Raw genomic sequence first — 16,771 nt, forward strand, 5'->3', positions numbered from 1 at the left:
ATTCCAGATCTAAATTTTTCTTATTACATTTCTATACAGTTTAGCCCCTACCACCTTTTGTGGAGTGGCTACTAGAAATTTAGTGTTGCCAGAGCTGTAGTCAGTCTGGCTGAATTATTGTTGGCATTTATCTGGTTAATTCCAAGTGTTCTGTCATTGATTGTACCTGTAAAGTGTGGCTCTGCTGCAATGTGGTACAACCAATGGGGGAACATTATGAGTGTGTATTATGGCTCACCAGTCAATCACTGGGAGTTTCATGGCCAGTGGTGCATGCTGCGAGCTTGGCCCGTGGGTGGAATGCTCATCTGTGGGAAATGTTACCTAGGCCTTAAGCCTGGAGGAGGCCTTACATGTGGACCTTGGAGGGGTCAGTGACTAATTGAGGAGGAGAACCAGAGAAGCTAGATCGCTACTTAAGGTGCCTGGTAATGGAATGGACCTCAGGAGCAAGTCTGGTGTCTCTCCTACTAAAGATCTCATGCCTATCCCTGTTCAGCTGTTGCTCTAATAACCTGTGTCAGCCTGTTCTCCAATTGATTCTGCACTGTGGAAGACTGAAAGTGAACTGGTGAATATGGCACCTGTTCTGTTCTATTTTTATGCCATGGATTTCCTAAGCCCTATATCCTCTCTCCCAGTTGATGATCTACAATAAACCATTTGAAAAAGGCACTTAAAGTGACTAGCACCCAACTTTCTTTGATCATACATCCCTTCACTGGTCCAGAATCTGCCCCTGAGAACCATATGTCAGCCCTCTCCACCCTTTGGGGGTCCATGCTATCCCTCTGGGGGTCAGAGGGGCACTACACAGTGAGACATCATATCAGATACCTTACCTGATATAATGTCAGTGATAGCAAAAAGTATCAGTGAGTGACCTCAGCCTCACGAAACACAAAATCTGTCTCTTCCAGCACTTTACAGAACTACCTAGTCTGGCGATTGGTAATTGACCGAGTCAGCAGTTTGAGCAGACGCTACAAAGATGCACGGGCCAACTACAGAAAGGTAATGTGCAGCAAACATTAAAAGTAATTCTTGGTTAATGTCTTGGCTCTACCTAATAATATCATCTTACATTGCATATACTTTTCTGGAATACTCTGTTGTCTTTTGTCATCCTATAAGCTGGGAGAAACCAGGACCATTCCCACTTGCAGGGAGGGATGAGAGTAGCATAAAAGGAGGGATGAGAGTAGCATATCAGCTAAAATCTTAATACAAATGAGTAAACTAAACATGAGATTGTAGTCCATCACGGGAGCGAGCTTGGAGCCGTGACTACTTTACAACACACACAAGGACCATGGGTAACAATAGTAGCCCCCCTCCAGAAGGAAGGACAGTGTCAGCACCTATTCAGAGATGATTGGAGGATCTACAGAGAGTGATACACAAATAATCAATAAATAAAAAACGGGGATGAAGGTTTATAAATTACACTATATCACAATCAGTGGCGTATCTATGTTTTTGGCTGCCCTAGGCAAGCCAAGCTTGGGCTGCCCCCGGCACCTTACTATCATGTTTTGTGAGTCACGAACCCATCCGTCGGCTGCGCTGTCCGGCTCCATCCGTCCTCCCGCCCTCTTTACAGGCAGTCAAGCCGCCCTCTACTCCTACACACAGACTGGCTCCGGCTCGCCCCTCCTCTTCACAACATAGGCGTTTGCCCCCCAGGAAGGTGCCACCCTAGGCAAACGCCTAGTTTGCCTCATGGTAAATACGCCCCTGACTCTCCAGTTACCCTGAGGGTAACGGGAGGACGCTAGCTTGTGTCCTCCCGTTACCCTAAGGAGAACTATGGGGAAAAGCCCTAACCCCATAGTTCTCCTTTAAAGTGACAGTCAGAAGGTTTTTAAGCTAATTCAAATGCTGATGAAATGACTTCCGATGGATTCTGCTCCTTCATGTTTAAAAGTTTTACAGGGGGTTATTCACAGAAGGGTGGAGAGTTTGGGGAGGTGAGCAATCTAGGACAGCATAGCTGGTTTGGAGAACTAATTCAGCTCACTTTCCGGTTCAGCTATGTTGTCCTGGATTGTTCCCTTCTCCAGGCTTCTCCAAACCTGAAGAGACCTGTTAGTTTCCTGCAAAACCAGCTGGTCCTCCGAGCACCGGCCTTGTCACTTTCCTCCCTAGACCAAAAGGAGCAGGAAAATAACAAAGTTATACTCACCCAATCCTCAGAGCCGGTCCGCTGTGACAACATCCCCTCCTATACTGCAGCGATGGTGTCCTCACGTCCTATACACTGCATGCAGAACATGCTGATTTATGGGACCTTTGACCACTGCAGTGAAGGGGGAGCGCGGCAGAAGGGACCGGTCTAAAAGCAAGCTGTCTCCAAGGATCAGATGCTATTTTCGTCCCTAGAACAGTTAACTCTTGCAGCGCGGGGGTAGCCCCACTGCAATGGTTAATAATAATTTCCCCCCAGAGTTCTGCTTTAATGTTTGAAAATGATTTTCAATAGAACTAGCATTCATCTCTAACAACGTCATCATTCTGCAGCACTACCACACCAGGCACAAGTCCCATCCCTACGGCGCTGGTATCACCCTTATGTTTCTGTGGAAGAGCATTGCTTTATTAGAGGTAGAGTGATGTGATGTGACCAGGAAGAGTTTCTCTGTCACTCCCTCCAAAGTGTCAGTGCAGTGGAGACTTGCCTGAGGACAGGAAGAGAATGCAATGTAGGTTCTCTTCCACCCACAGAGGTAAAACCTAAAATACATTCCCGGCATACAAAAAAAAAAAATACGCCCCTGATCACAATGCAATGTCTGGTGGTGAGTCTTCTATAATAACTCAAAAAACAGTATTTCCCCAAAACAAGGAGATCCCACCACCACTTCAAATGTACAACAGTATGAGTAAAAAATGTGTATTTATTTGCTAATTATAAATATCTAGATGTAAACATTTATCACATATATATCAAATACAAAAAACATACAGCAAACATGAAGACTGCACTCGGTCGGAGTGTGTAATTCAAGTAGAGACAGGTAAGGTGATCAGTACACCCCTTGAATGAACAGATTCTATGAAAAATGACCCCAAACAAAAATGTCTCCAAAAATGAATGAATGAAGGAGCTTGTACTCTGACAAATGATGACTCAACCGCACAGTGTGCGTGAAGAAAAACTTCAAAGATGGAAATCAATCCTAGTCAAAGGAATATACTGCATATGTGGCACTCACAGTAATACTGCTAGATCGTCCATTTGGAGTTGTCCACTGTTGCACATCCATGGGTATAAAAAGCAATGTAATCAACTTGGGTATCTTGACAAGAAACTTTCAATGATATGGCTATCCTCATATGGAATGTGTTGTTTCACGAAAAGAAATTCATGTGGGCTCCAATCCGCAAGTGCAAACAGAGTACCTGCACTTGTGTGGGTTTTGTGTTAGCGGGTGTCCGTAGTGAGTGCCATGGAAGAGCATCAGTTGGTTTCAATCGTGATGTAGTAAGCTCAAGTGCCAGTCAAATGGCCAAAATGAGGTACTCAAATGGATTTCTTTGTCTATGGATATAGATTGTCATTTCAAATAAAGGGTGTACATGGCCGAAGTTTTTCTTCACGCACACTGTGCGGTTGAGTCATCATTTGTCAGAGTACAAGCTCCTTCATTCATTCATTTTTGGAGACATTTTTGTTTGGGGTCATTTTTCATAGAATCTGTTCATTCAAGGGGTGTACTGATCACCTTACCTGTCTCTACTTGAATTACACACTCCGACCGAGTGCAGTCTTCATGTTTGCTGTATGTTTTTTGTATTTGATATATATGTGATAAATGTTTACATCTAGATATTTATAATTAGCAAATAAATACGCTTTTTTTTTTTTACTCAAACTGTGGTACATTTGAGGTGGTGGTGGGATCTCCTTGTTTTGGGGAAATACTGTTTTTTGATACACAAATAAGATACATTTGTGTTAATAGTTGAGCTACTTGAATGTATTTTTAAGATTTACCTTCTGAGTTTAGTGTCACTTTAATAGATCAGTCAGTAGGGTGATGGATACTGCTTTTTGCAATTTTTGCACACAAGGTCAATGAGGAAATAATAAAGCAATGTGTTATTCTGGGCAGGCTCTCTATGGGACCACATTAGAGGAAGCCCGCTGGAGGGAGTGCGTCAGCTACGTCAACAGCAACATGGAGAACGCGGTCGGTGCCATGTACGTCAAGGAAACATTTGCTGGTGAGAGCAAGAGGATGGTATGTAACCTTTCTGGTATCGTCCTATCCATCTCTAAATGGTCTGCTCAAAAAAAATTACCACATCATAAATTAGTAGCTGTATTACCAAACGTTCCCGGGTTTATTGGAAACATACTGACAAACCAGTTTCTCCAGAACATTCTACAGAGCTCCAGTGCTCCCTGGTATGGAATGTTCCAGGTGCGGCCAATACTGTCTGTAATCGGGTAGATAACAGAGCACTTTATAACATATGCCGTCCTCGGTTTTGGCTTTTGTTGGAATTTTTAGTTTATTTATTGTCTGTTTCTCTGAATTTTCCAATGAAAAGTACAAAATATTCTGAGATACGGATCACCAGACGTACATCAAACTATCTCCATAACCCCAAGCTTTCAATGTGAAAGGAAAGTGGTAACTTAGAGCTGAACACCAGACAAACAGATAAATATAGCATTAAAGGAGAACTATGAGGGGAGTGCTCTTCACTCACCTCATAGTTCTAGCCGACCTGTGACAATGAGACTGTCACAGGTCGGCTCAGTAGATCGGGAGGTGAGCGAACACATCCCAGCTTCGCTCACCTCTCGATCATGTCACAGCTCTCTGCCGTGACAGGGGGAGGGGCTGGATTCCCCTCTCCCCGCTCTGATCTGCCAGCGCTGACTGGCGGAATGGACGGGGGAGGGGGCGGGTACAGCTGGCTCTGCCTCTAGATAGGCAGAGCCAGCTGTCACTCACGCAGCTGGGCGGATCCCGTCATCTACGCCGGGATCCGCTCCTGCTGCGGCGTCTCAGTATACCACGAGCCGTAGCTCATGGTATACTGAGCATAGGGTAACAGGAGGACGCTAGTTTGTGTCCTCCCGTTACCCTAAGGAGAACTATGGGGAAAAACACTGACCCCATAGTTCTCCTTTAAAGGCATGTACTGGAGCGGGTTTACCTGCTGAAGGGTTTGTCATTGAAAACTGAACTTGGGACAGATATAAAAGACACAAATTAATGCAGCTCTGTATTTATTATTGTATCAATACATATATATATAAGCAGTGTAAGTATCTGCATATGACTTTCAGTCCCTATACAGCTCAACTGGGAAAGAAAAGAAAAGTAGCACAAGGAGCTGATCAGTTATGTTATAGTGCAAAGGTGCAAAGAGCAGGCTGATAGAAGGAGATATCAGAATGACATAGAGATGAGCTCATCAGTTTGCTGCTTCTCCTTCTACTGCCCAGTCACAGGCTGGTGGAAGGACGAGACCTGTAAGTGTTATTGAACTGAGGCAGAAAAAAATAAGGGTCTTCTGTGCATCACACAGGGCTGAGCTGTGTGAACCTCAGAAATGAATGGACAGGAATACAAACCTTTAAGCAAATAAAACAGCTTCCACACATGTGTATTTGGACATTTGCCTGCAGTTCAGCTTTAAAGCAAACATGTTATCCCCACATAACAACAAAAACCTTGCTGGCAGGAAAAGACATCTTTTAATACTCCCATCCTGCTGACTGCGGTGTCATTCTCCTTTGTGTCCACAAGATACCTCCGGCTGAAAAATCTTCTTCATCTGACACTTCCTGGAGTGTCAGATTCCTGGTTCTCCCGCTGAACACTGTAGTTCCTGCCACTGTCCTCTATGGCAGAACAGGACATAATATGATCAGCGACTGAGCTTTATTTACAGCGTTATTCACAGAAGGGTGAAAAGTTTGGAGAAAGCAGGAGAAGGGAACAATCTAGGACAACATAGCTGAACTGGAAAGTGAACTGAATTGGAGAACTTTTCCAAATCAGCTATTTTTGCCTAGATTGTTCACTTCTCCTCCCTTCTCCAAACTCTTCAGGGCCCATTCACACCAATTGCTGTATGTTCCAGAGCGGCAGCTGCTGAAACGCACAGCAATCGCTCACTAAACTTCCCCCTTCGTCTGGGGCGGAAGGGGGCGTGGTGGTGCATTGAAGTCAATGGCACCACAGCCACGCCCCCCGCCCGCAGTGCAAATAGACGCATGGCAAAACATTGCCTGCAAATGCTGCATGCTCTATTTTTGCGTTCCCAGTGGACCGGAACCCAGGCAATGTTTTGCCACAAGTCCAATCGCAATGCGGACAGGGGGCATGGCTGCAGTGCCATTGACTTCAATGCACCACCACACTCCCTGCCACCCCAGGGGGAAGCTTAGTGAGCAAGTGCTGTGCTTTCCAGCAGCTGCTGCTCTGGAACGCACCGCAATTGGTGTGAATAGGCCCTCACCCTTTTGTGAATAACCCGATTAAAGTCAGACTTTAAATCCCTCTTTGCACCAGCAAAGAGTCCAACGTTGCTCTAAACTCATTAATAACATTCATCTTGACAGGTGCAACAACCGTCATCCCCGCATATGTCTCAAATTGAAGGTTATTCCCAACCACCTTGAGAACTCCAGGAAAATAAATCAATACCTAATGTAATTTCCATGTCGATCCATTCAGAAGTCATTAAAAACATTTATGAGTCAACTGGTGTAATTACTTGTCTACAAAGTAGTGGCTGCTCTGAAAGTGGATAGTTATTACATTTATATACATCATCTTGGAACCTAAAAAGTCCCGTATATAAATAAGGATTTACTACGGAACTCTATATTTGTAAAATTGTATATATTACTCCTGTAGCTTTTTCAGACCTGCACCTATAAACTGTACTCTATCAACGTGTATGACCATCTCCATAGAATAGTGTTCTTTCTCTTCTTTTCTTCTTCCAACTTTTTTAGATCAGCGAACTTATCGATAAGGTCCGTGAAGCCTTTATTGAGACCCTGGATGAACTGCAGTGGATGGACAACACGTCAAAAGAAAAAGCCAGGGAAAAGGTTAGTAAAATCAGTATTTTTTTTTAACAGGAAGCCTTCCCCTATGAAGATGACCCTCTAGTAGCCAGTAGCTGACCACATAGATAACATGATATTTAAGGGTCAGTATACCCATATGTATTTTTTGGTTTCTGGTTGATACTGGAGAATTTAGCCTTTTAGCAGTTTTTTGGGGGACTCTATTGATGAGATCTCCGTGCCCAGGTCTGTACCCCTATGCCCATTATGAAAGGTTAGATTTTTTGCTTGGTTTATATTATGGAGAATGTAACAGGCAGAGTTGGAACTCAAAGGTGGTTGGGGACACTCAAAACTCCCAGATGTGGATGAATTGATTCAGGAATTATGGCAAGGAGACCTTGTTTTTGGAGCATCCAAGACATGTAAGAAGCCCAGAGATGAATCAGTCCAGCTGGCTACATTTGTAACTACAATATCACTGCAGGGTTGAGTGATCTTTTTATTGATCCATATATGACAGGTAGGCAACTTGAGAGTTAATGGTTGTGAAAAGCCCAATCTGCAATAGGACGGGTTCAAAAGATACAGCTTATCCCACCTTAAGGAGGTTCCTCAAGAAAGTGTTAAAATCTTTCCAATTAGTCACAAAGAGAACCTGTCCAGTGATTCACAGTTTCAGCATCTACTTAGGGTGAGCAGAGGGCTGTTTGTGGTTTGAGCACCTATGTAGAACCTGTAGGCACTGCATAGAAACAGACCGGTTGTTATAGAAGGTGCCGCCATAGATACCTACTTAGTGGGGCTATTTCCACATCTGTTCAGAAACCATCCACCTTTATGAGCAAGTACAATTTGATCCTTCAACGAAGAACATCCATCTTCTCATTATTATACGCTTTGAATTAAATGATGGTATAATGTATTTATCCTTGTTGGGTTTATTTTGGTCTAGCTCTGTATATTAGGAAGTAGATGAGATAGTAATAGATGAGAACACATTGCTGCCTGTGTGGTCTTTTATATCTTAGGGAACCACTGTGATGTCCAAGACAGGTCCTGTTTTGGATGCTACAGATTCAACAAGAAGAGGAAAATAGCCCAGTCCTGGGATGGTGTACATTCTTACAATAATCAAGCATAGTGAGAAATGCTGATCTTTGATGATACTTGGTGAATGATACGAAACAGCTCAAGATAATTTACTTTATCTGTTCTAATACATAAAAGTCATCTCAACCCAGAATAACAGTTGACCCAACAAGTACAAATACCAGCCACAAGTTATGCTGATTTCAGTATTCAAAACGGGAGGAATTTTTATACGATTCGCTTGTGTGTAGTTAATCATACTTTGCTAACATGTCATTACATGTCTTTTAGGCTTTATCTATTAAAGAGCAAATTGGATATCCAGACTATATCTTGGAAGACCAGAATGACAAGCTAGACCAAGAGACAGTGACAGTAAGTATTGCAGTGGGGTGACCTGGATATAACTAGTTATGTACAAAAGCTGGTAGAACAAAGGTTTAGGTCCAAGTCCTAACACTTCTGTTGTGCGTGGGCTGCAGAAAGCAATGGATGAAAGTAGGGATGTTCAGATACCAAGTAACGTACTCGGTACAAGTACAAGTACAGATACTTTTCCAGCTCCAAGACTAGGCTAGGGAAAACCCCGAAAGTTAGAGGGCAGCTGTCATTTTTTTTTTTACTTTTCAAAGTATTTTATTGGTTTTCAATATTTTCACAAGAGAGAAATGTAACATCGGTGCATATATGATTACATACATGTATAGTGATGGCATATAAACATATGAAACAGCATGACAGGACTAACAGTCTCGGATCGGCTACCATATGTGCTGGCCATGAAATGAATAAACATAAAAATGAAACAATATTAAATATCTGTCGGGTAAATGTATGAAGTCAACGAAATCTCGTAGATCCTTGGATGGGATCGGTAGTTCTGTGTGTGAAGGTAAGAACAGTAGAGAGAAGAGAGAGAAGGAGGGAGGGGTGGGAAGAGCGCTACCAACAAGCACACTCAACATTATCCTAATTGGCTGGGGCCGGTTCGGTGAGACCTGTATCAAAGCGTCAATAGTCGTCGATCAAACGACGGAGGTAGGAGATGTGTGACCCATGGGTCTCAGAGTTTTTCGAATTTGGGCATGCAGTCCAGTATGCGGGCCGAAAAGCTTTTCGTTGTAGAACGCCCAGTGTGCAGCTGTCATTTTTAAGGAGCATACGGAGCTCCTGGGATTTATTTATTGGGCTTTAATGTTAGGGTTTAGGATCAAGTATGATGGCCATGATAAAAAGAAGCCCTCATTTACTAGGGCAGCTTGTATTCTACAGAGTAGAGATTACTTCATTTCCTTCATTTCTACTTTCTGCATAAGATATATAACACAGATTAAATCTTCTGGAATGGTGACACAACAGTGCAAGCAGACCAGCCTGCCCTTCACGGCCCTGAATTCGAAAATAGCTTTCAGCATCGCTTATTTTCTATCCTGTGATTTGCGACCATCTGACTCCATCCCTTTGATTTGCAGGAACTTAAACAGTTCTTGTGACAGCTGAGCATTTCGATAAAATGCTCATATGGTAGAAGGAAGGTCAAGGGATAATTGCGACTCTCTTCACTGGCGGAATATTACTGAGCACGTTACAAAAATAAGAGCCTGAGAAGGACATGAAAAAAGACATACACACAGCGCCGGTTATAGAAGTCAACTGCATAAAGTATTGATGTTGTTTATTTTGCCGTCTCTCCGCAGTTAGACTTCAGCGAGCAAAAATACTTTGAGAATATACTGGAGATTTTAAAATCCGGAGCACAGAAAAGCCTCAAGAAGCTCAGAGAACCCGTTGATCCGGATGCGTAAGTATTTGAACTAGAAAATAGTAGATAGATCAAGAAGAAAATAGTTTATAAACTATATAAAACGTACACAATTATTTGATGAAAGAGAATATATAGGGGTCTATTCAGGAAGCAGCCGAAGGATCAAGCCGTAGCTTCGGCTGATCCTTCGGCTAGCTTCGGCCCCAGGACCCTTTCGGTTCAGTAGAACCGAAGGGCTGTTGTACCAGCTATTCACTATAGCCCGTACAGCTCCCGAACTTGGCTGAGCAGCTCAGTCGAGCCGAATGCATTTGCCTCGGCTCGGCTGAGTCGCGCTGAAAGCCATTGGCCAGCCGACAGCCTGCTTCTGACAGCTGGGCGGAGCCAGCCGTGATCTTACGGCTGGCTGTGGCCACTTGCAGAGAGATCAACGTCCCTGGTTACCAGCTAACCAGGGACACTGTGTAACGCCTGTCTTTTGGATTGGGGTTGTGGATCGCAACTGCGGAGGCTTCTCAGGCACGAATCCCTGGTTTCACTTCCCAAATTTGACGGGGAGTTAGGGTTCTAGCATCACAGCCCAGAAATAATATAGAATAAGGTTTGATTTGGGGTTATTGCTTCATAAACCTGATCCCTCACAGTAATATCAAAGTAAGCAGAAATTGAGTAAGGATGTCACAGTACTCCGGTATGCAATTCAAGAGTCAATGCTGCATTCCCAAGTATAGTAAATGTAGGCAGGAGATGATATTGGCAATAGGATATGCAGTCTATATGGTATGGTGGAGGTGCAGCATGCACAACTACTTGCGGTTATTTGGAGAGGTGTGGAACTGGGGGTCCTGTGGTATCTGTATCCAAGATGTGCTAGCTGGCAGCAGAGGTTCAGACAGCCGAGGGGTCCCAGGAGACAGCAGGCGTTCAGTCCTCAATAGTCGAACGCCATACTGTCTCACTGGGCCGTTTTTATAGGGCTAAGACGCTGGGGGAGGAGCCGCCGATCGGAGCCGCGCACTTCCGCGTTCCACGGTGGAACGCATCCGGCACCCGAACCCAGAAGCGGATGCTTGCGCTCCACCGTGGGACGCAGGAGGCCGGGTCCGAGAAGCGGCGGAATCCCGCAACCCCCGATCCCCTGCTGAGGTCAGTCGGCGGTTGCCGTTACACACTGATCTCCAGACAGCCTAACTCTCCTGGGCGCTCCATGAGTCTCCCGCTCCCGGCCGCCCAGGAGCATGTTCGGCCGACCAGAAGCCACCCGATGTACGGCTGATTTCAGCCTGAAGTGAATAGTCAAACAGTGTTCGGCTCACTTCGCTTTAGGTCGGTCATTCCCTCGGCTGCCTATGGCAGCTTAGTGAATAGACCCCATGGTGTTTTGAATATTCTTTATTTATTATATTTAGGATTTTAAAAAATTATATACTGTGTGTGTATATATATATTAGGGATGCAACGATACCGGTTCTTCGGTATCAAGTACGAGTAAAGATATCTATCATTTGGTGCTTGCCGATACCAAAAACAGATACCGGTACGTCCGCTAACATTGAGCTGGCTTCCCGGGCAATCAGAAAGCCAGATGGCATGTCATTACCCATGCCCGGCTTCTTGATTGCCCGGGAAGCCGGCTCCATGCTATTTGTTTGGCTCAAAGCTGATTGGGTGGGAAACCGGCTGCTTCCCAGCCTGGTTTGGCCGGGGAGCCGGGTTCATGCTGTTTGGCTGGCTCAATGCTAATCAATCACCTGGCCACACAGCATGGAACTGGCTTTCCGGCCAATCAGGAAGCCATTACCTGCCGCCCAGCTTCCTGATTGACCGGAAAGCCGGTTCCATGTTCCCTCGTGGCACTGCCAGTCAAAGGAAACCTCCCCCTGACTGAAAGTTCCAGTATAAGGTATTGGAGCATTTGTGCGAGTACGTGTACTCGCCCAAATACTCAGTATCGACACCAATGCGGATACTAGTATCAGTATCAGTGCACCCCTAATATATATATATATATATATAATTTAGACTTCTTTTCACATGTTTACCAAAAAAAAAAAGCCCTCTGTTTTCAGAGATGAATAGCTCACACTCCGAGTTATACATACAACTGAATGAGTTGGAGGAATGACTCCTTGCCTTACTCCCTGTCCCTCCCTGCTCTGTTTAGACAGGGCCATGTAGCATTTAAATTGGAGACAAACAGTCTGAAGGCAAACAGCTTATGTTTTGCTGTATCTATGGAAAGACCCATAATGCTTGGTGATGCTAGTGTCATGTTCACACCCTGTATTACATTCTTTTAAAAAAAATAGCAAAAGGAAAAGATACAAAACATCCATTTAAAACCATAAAAGCTTAAGAAATATTTCAATACATTTGAGCTAAACCCAATTTTGGTGAAGTTTAAATTTTGCACCAGGTTCTGTAGTTTATGGTTACACCTTCGATATCCACATTGACCTAGCTCTAAATTGACCGGCGGTTGGAACCAAATTCATTAATTAATTACTATTAATTATTTTTACTTAGTTACTATTAATTACTATTTATTTACCGCGACATAATTGCATTTATTATTTTGGTTAAATCTAAAGGACTCCGGAAAAAAAAGCACTTGTGGGTTTAACCAATAATTTTTTGTGCGTCCTTTGTCTACATACTTTAATGCTGAAAATTGTCCCCATTTCTCATCTGGAAAGTGTATATTTTTTAGCATTTTTATCTATATATTTATCTCTTTTGCAGCTGGATCATTGGAGCAGCGGTGGCTGATGCTTTCTATTCACCGAATCGAAATCAGATCGGTAGGTGAATCTGCTATACGGAAACTGAATTTGGTTTATATAGAGGGTTAGTGACCGTGAATCATAGTTATGAGATTTGGACAAGAACCAGCCAGAGGGTAGCAGTGTTTCTGTGCGTGAAGGGAGTGCCAATTACAAAGAGCAACTGTACCTTTAACTAGACATTTAAGCTGCAGGAAAAATTTGGTTCGGTTCTGATATTTCGAAATTCGGGATTCGGATCCGAAATTCACTTCAGTTCTGGTTTCGGATTCGGACGAAATCCGAATTTTCGTTAGTTTCAGATAAGTTTACAAATATTCTCTGTAGCTAAAATAAATATCATGAAGAAGACGTGGTCAGTAGTTCCTTCTGACAAATCCTAGGTCGCTGCAAGACATAGTAGTGAGGTGCGGGCTGACAGGAGAGACCACTCAGCGTACAGAACAAGAGGTCAGGGGAAATCTTCCAATTGGCAAACCTGTTTTGGGGAGTTCCCCTCTCTTTTTCAAGATTTCCTCTCACTTCCTGTTGTTTTTCCGTGGAAGGAAGTGAAGGCAAATCTCCCCAATCACCCCAAAAGATAAACTAACAGGGGTTTTAACCCTTGCCTACCGCCTTCCCTTCAGTCTTGCACAGTTGTACCTTTTCATCTCTAGGACTAAAATTGCTTGCTCTGATTTCACTGCACGCTGTGATCTTCTCACATTGTGCTTTAGAAGCTGCAACAAATCAGATAGAGCCCGCCTCATTTCTTGACTGGAGGAGGTCCAGCATAGTCTAGCTCTTTCTTCCTTAGGTTTACTATCCCTGGTCTGCCACTTCTATTAACTGGAATCATGGTGGCTCTGCATCACATCCGGGTTTTATCTGGGGGGTCTGCATGCAAATGAAGCCTGCCTAGGAATGTCTACTCCTCCATACTGATATCCACCCATCAAGGCATTTCAATGTTTGCATTACTTCTCCCAAGAGGCAGCCCACTGCTTGCATTAGGGCTGAAGGCTCTTGGGAAGACTACTGAGGCAGGGTGCTGTGATGTTTTCAGTTATGTACAGCACCCTGCCGACCCCTCCAACCAGCCATGATCTGCCTGCAATGCAAAGATTAGCACAGCGACCTAGTGATGATGTCACTGGGTCCTAAATAAGGCATGTAATGAAAATGGAAATATTTAACTAAAAAATGTAATTAGTATGTTGATGAGAGTGGAAATGAGGAACCAGGGAAGGCTAAACATTGGCAGATTAAACTTTAGCTTTATTGAATTTGTCAAAGCCTTGGTCATTAATATAGCTCTCAAAGGACAACATGCTCACAGTTATGTCTCTTTGCAGTATTTCCAGCTGGAATTCTACAGCCTCCGTTCTTCAGCAAATACCAACCTCAAGCACTGAACTTCGGTGGAATCGGCATGGTCATCGGACACGAAATCACTCATGGATTTGATGATAACGGTAACCCAATGAGTGCTTTTCCTTTGATGATGAACACCTCATACAATCAAGACCCTAAAATGATTGAATGTAATTATTAAACACAGGCAGGAATTTTGACAAGGATGGAAACATGTTCGACTGGTGGAGTAATTATTCAGCGATGCACTTTAAGGAGCAGTCCCGCTGTATGGTTTACCAATACGGCAACTATACGTGGGAATTGGCCGGTGGACAAAATGTAAGTTCTTTTGATGTTCCCTCAGGCTTTTAAATATACAAGAGCAGTCAGAAATCACTGGTCTCAAAAATAAATAACTTTCCAGAAAATCCCCACCCTAAATATTAAAAAATTAGCACTATAAAAAACACCACTAGGGTCCTTTACAGTAACGTCATCCGACCTCACAGAGAACTCCTTTTTAATGGCCTGTGGGGGATATTCAGGAATGTAGCCCCATGACAGCACACCATCCCATGTTACTGGATCCTAGCCAATCAAACTGTGCATGAGTCCGCCAAGTTTGATTGGCCAGTTTGAGTTACTGATATGTGACATGCTTAATGCAAGGTCATAGTTGGAGACAGACTTCTGCACGGCAGAAAATTTTGTTTAGTTTCTATTCCGAAAACATTTTGTTTTCCAAATTCGGATATATTTAAATCTATTTGGATAACGTTAGGTTGTTTTAAATGCAAAACAAAACAGCATGGGGTTCCCCCTCTTCAATTCATGCTAGACCCTATAGGTCTGGTAGGAATTTTAGGGGAGGTTCCATGACAAAATAAAAATGTGCCCCACCCAAAATCGCTTACCAGACATTTAATCCAAACAGCAGCCTTGCAGAGCAGGAAAGGGGGGGGCGATCGTGCCCCCCCCCCCTGCACCATACCAGGTCACATGCCCTAAACATGGGGAGGGTGCTTTTCCAGGGAAGACCCCCTGGCAAAGCACCTTGTTCCCATGTTGATGAGGACAAGTGCCTATTCCGTACAACTCTAGCCTCGTGGTTGTGGAGACCTGCAGGCAGGGGGGCTTATCTAAATCTGGGTGCCCCTTGTTGATGAGGCCCTTGTTCTCATCAACATGGGTGAGGCACCCTCCCCATGTTGAGGGCATGTGACTTGGTATGGCGCCCTCAATTCGGATACATTCAAATTCGTTATTTGTTTCATTCGGACAAGAACGAATGCGCATGTCTATTTGGAGATAGGGTGCATAGGCACTGCTTAATAATGGAACCCCTTGTAAAGCCTCCACCCCTTGTGTAATGTTATTTTATTGCGAAAAATACTGCTGAAATGCAGAATTGGAGGTGGCATATGGTCTTCTGTATATGCTGAATTACTTTTTACTTGGACACGCAGACCCTTAACCAAGAGATAGGAGAGATGGTGTCAATGTCTTCTGGCTCCCTCACTGTCCCCTGCCCCCCTTTCCTTTACAGTTGCCTAGCTGAATTTAATGACAAATGTCCAGAGTTGGCCAGAAGAGGCAAACACAATGAAAATAAGGTTATCGCCATTTGGAAATGCTGTGGTTTGGCGCTGCTTCTTTAACCCCGCTGCCCTAGACCCTGGCCCACATGTGCTATTATGGTAAATCCAGTCCGGTTAAACTCATTACCAACTTACAATTCGGCCGCCCAAGTGTTAAGACTGACATGCATTTGCCCTTATATATCTCTATTTTCAGAATCCATCTAAAAGATGCTACAAAAGCTACACAGATTGCTTTATGTTTGTTAAATAAAATTCTGGTGGACAAAGCCTTGTCCATTGTTTTAAAAATAACCATGTTTTATGGGGTGACGACAAGTCCACTTTAAAGCCCTTGTCTCGCCTTTTCCCAGGATAGAAATCTACTGGCTATTTTTAACATTTTATTGCAGTGGCTCTATAAACCATGAAATTAAAGACAGGTTTTTATATTGCAGACAGAATGTATTATTAAAAAAAATTACACTTTTAGGTTAGCGGTATCATCACGTTGGGAGAAAATATTGCAGACAACGGAGGAGTCCGCCAAGCCTACAAGGTAAGGCAAAGCAAGGTTTTTTTTTTAGTCTGTTACTTCAGTCGGGGAAGGGTTGGAGAATGGTGGTGGTGACATTGAGATGTCACAATAATTAATGTCTGTCATGGTATTTAAAGAGCGGACATGCTTTTTAATGTGCGTTAGTTACAGTGTCAGCTTAGTGGAGCCCCCTCATCCCTCTCTCTTCTTCTCTCTCTTTCTCTCCCCAACTTTATTTGATCTAATAAAATTTTTAAAACAGATGGGTCTCTCAGAAAAAAAAATGTCCCTGTATAATGTTAAAGTGATTCTATGCTTGTCCATGCAAAGGAACAGATTCACTTTAATATACCTTTCCCCAACATACCTTCTCTTTCTTCCCCCACTTCTCCATTCAGCCACCTGGAGTGAAGGAAGCCCTAGGTAAGCTATGTACAAGGACATCCCATGTGACAATGCTGATTAGCCCAGCAGTGTCATATGAGGTGAGTCACATGCTCCTCCATACCAGAAGTATTGGTTATTTTTTTTCAGCTACCAATGCTGAATGGAGTGGTGGGGGAGTCATGTAGCTGTAATTATACACTATATGGATGCCTGACTGTTACACCTTAATCAAGAACATTAATAAATATTTGC

General features: G+C 43.6%; 1 protein-coding gene across 2 annotated transcripts in view; it reads left to right on the forward strand.

Annotated features, from left to right (window-relative positions):
- MMEL1 (membrane metalloendopeptidase like 1) overlaps nucleotides 1–16,771 on the forward strand; it is an 82,623-nt gene that overhangs the window by 59,227 nt on the left and 6,625 nt on the right. Inside the window, exons 12-20 of one of the 2 annotated variants that reach the window (XM_018552322.1) lie at nucleotides 921–1,014; nucleotides 4,116–4,244; nucleotides 6,986–7,084; nucleotides 8,426–8,513; nucleotides 9,836–9,935; nucleotides 12,642–12,700; nucleotides 14,017–14,136; nucleotides 14,223–14,356; nucleotides 16,088–16,153. In XM_018552322.1, the coding sequence (XP_018407824.1) occupies nucleotides 921–1,014; nucleotides 4,116–4,244; nucleotides 6,986–7,084; nucleotides 8,426–8,513; nucleotides 9,836–9,935; nucleotides 12,642–12,700; nucleotides 14,017–14,136; nucleotides 14,223–14,356; nucleotides 16,088–16,153 (889 nt within the window). Of the gene's footprint in view, nucleotides 1–920; nucleotides 1,015–4,115; nucleotides 4,245–6,985; nucleotides 7,085–8,425; nucleotides 8,514–9,831; nucleotides 9,936–12,641; nucleotides 12,701–14,016; nucleotides 14,137–14,222; nucleotides 14,357–16,087; nucleotides 16,154–16,771 lie in introns of both variants that reach the window. The other variant, XM_018552313.1, reaches the window with a different exon arrangement.

The sequence above is a fragment of the Nanorana parkeri genome, unplaced genomic scaffold (genome assembly GCF_000935625.1).
Source record: "Nanorana parkeri isolate BGI_ZX_2015 unplaced genomic scaffold, ASM93562v1 scaffold5, whole genome shotgun sequence".
Lineage (NCBI taxonomy): Eukaryota > Metazoa > Chordata > Amphibia > Anura > Dicroglossidae > Nanorana > Nanorana parkeri.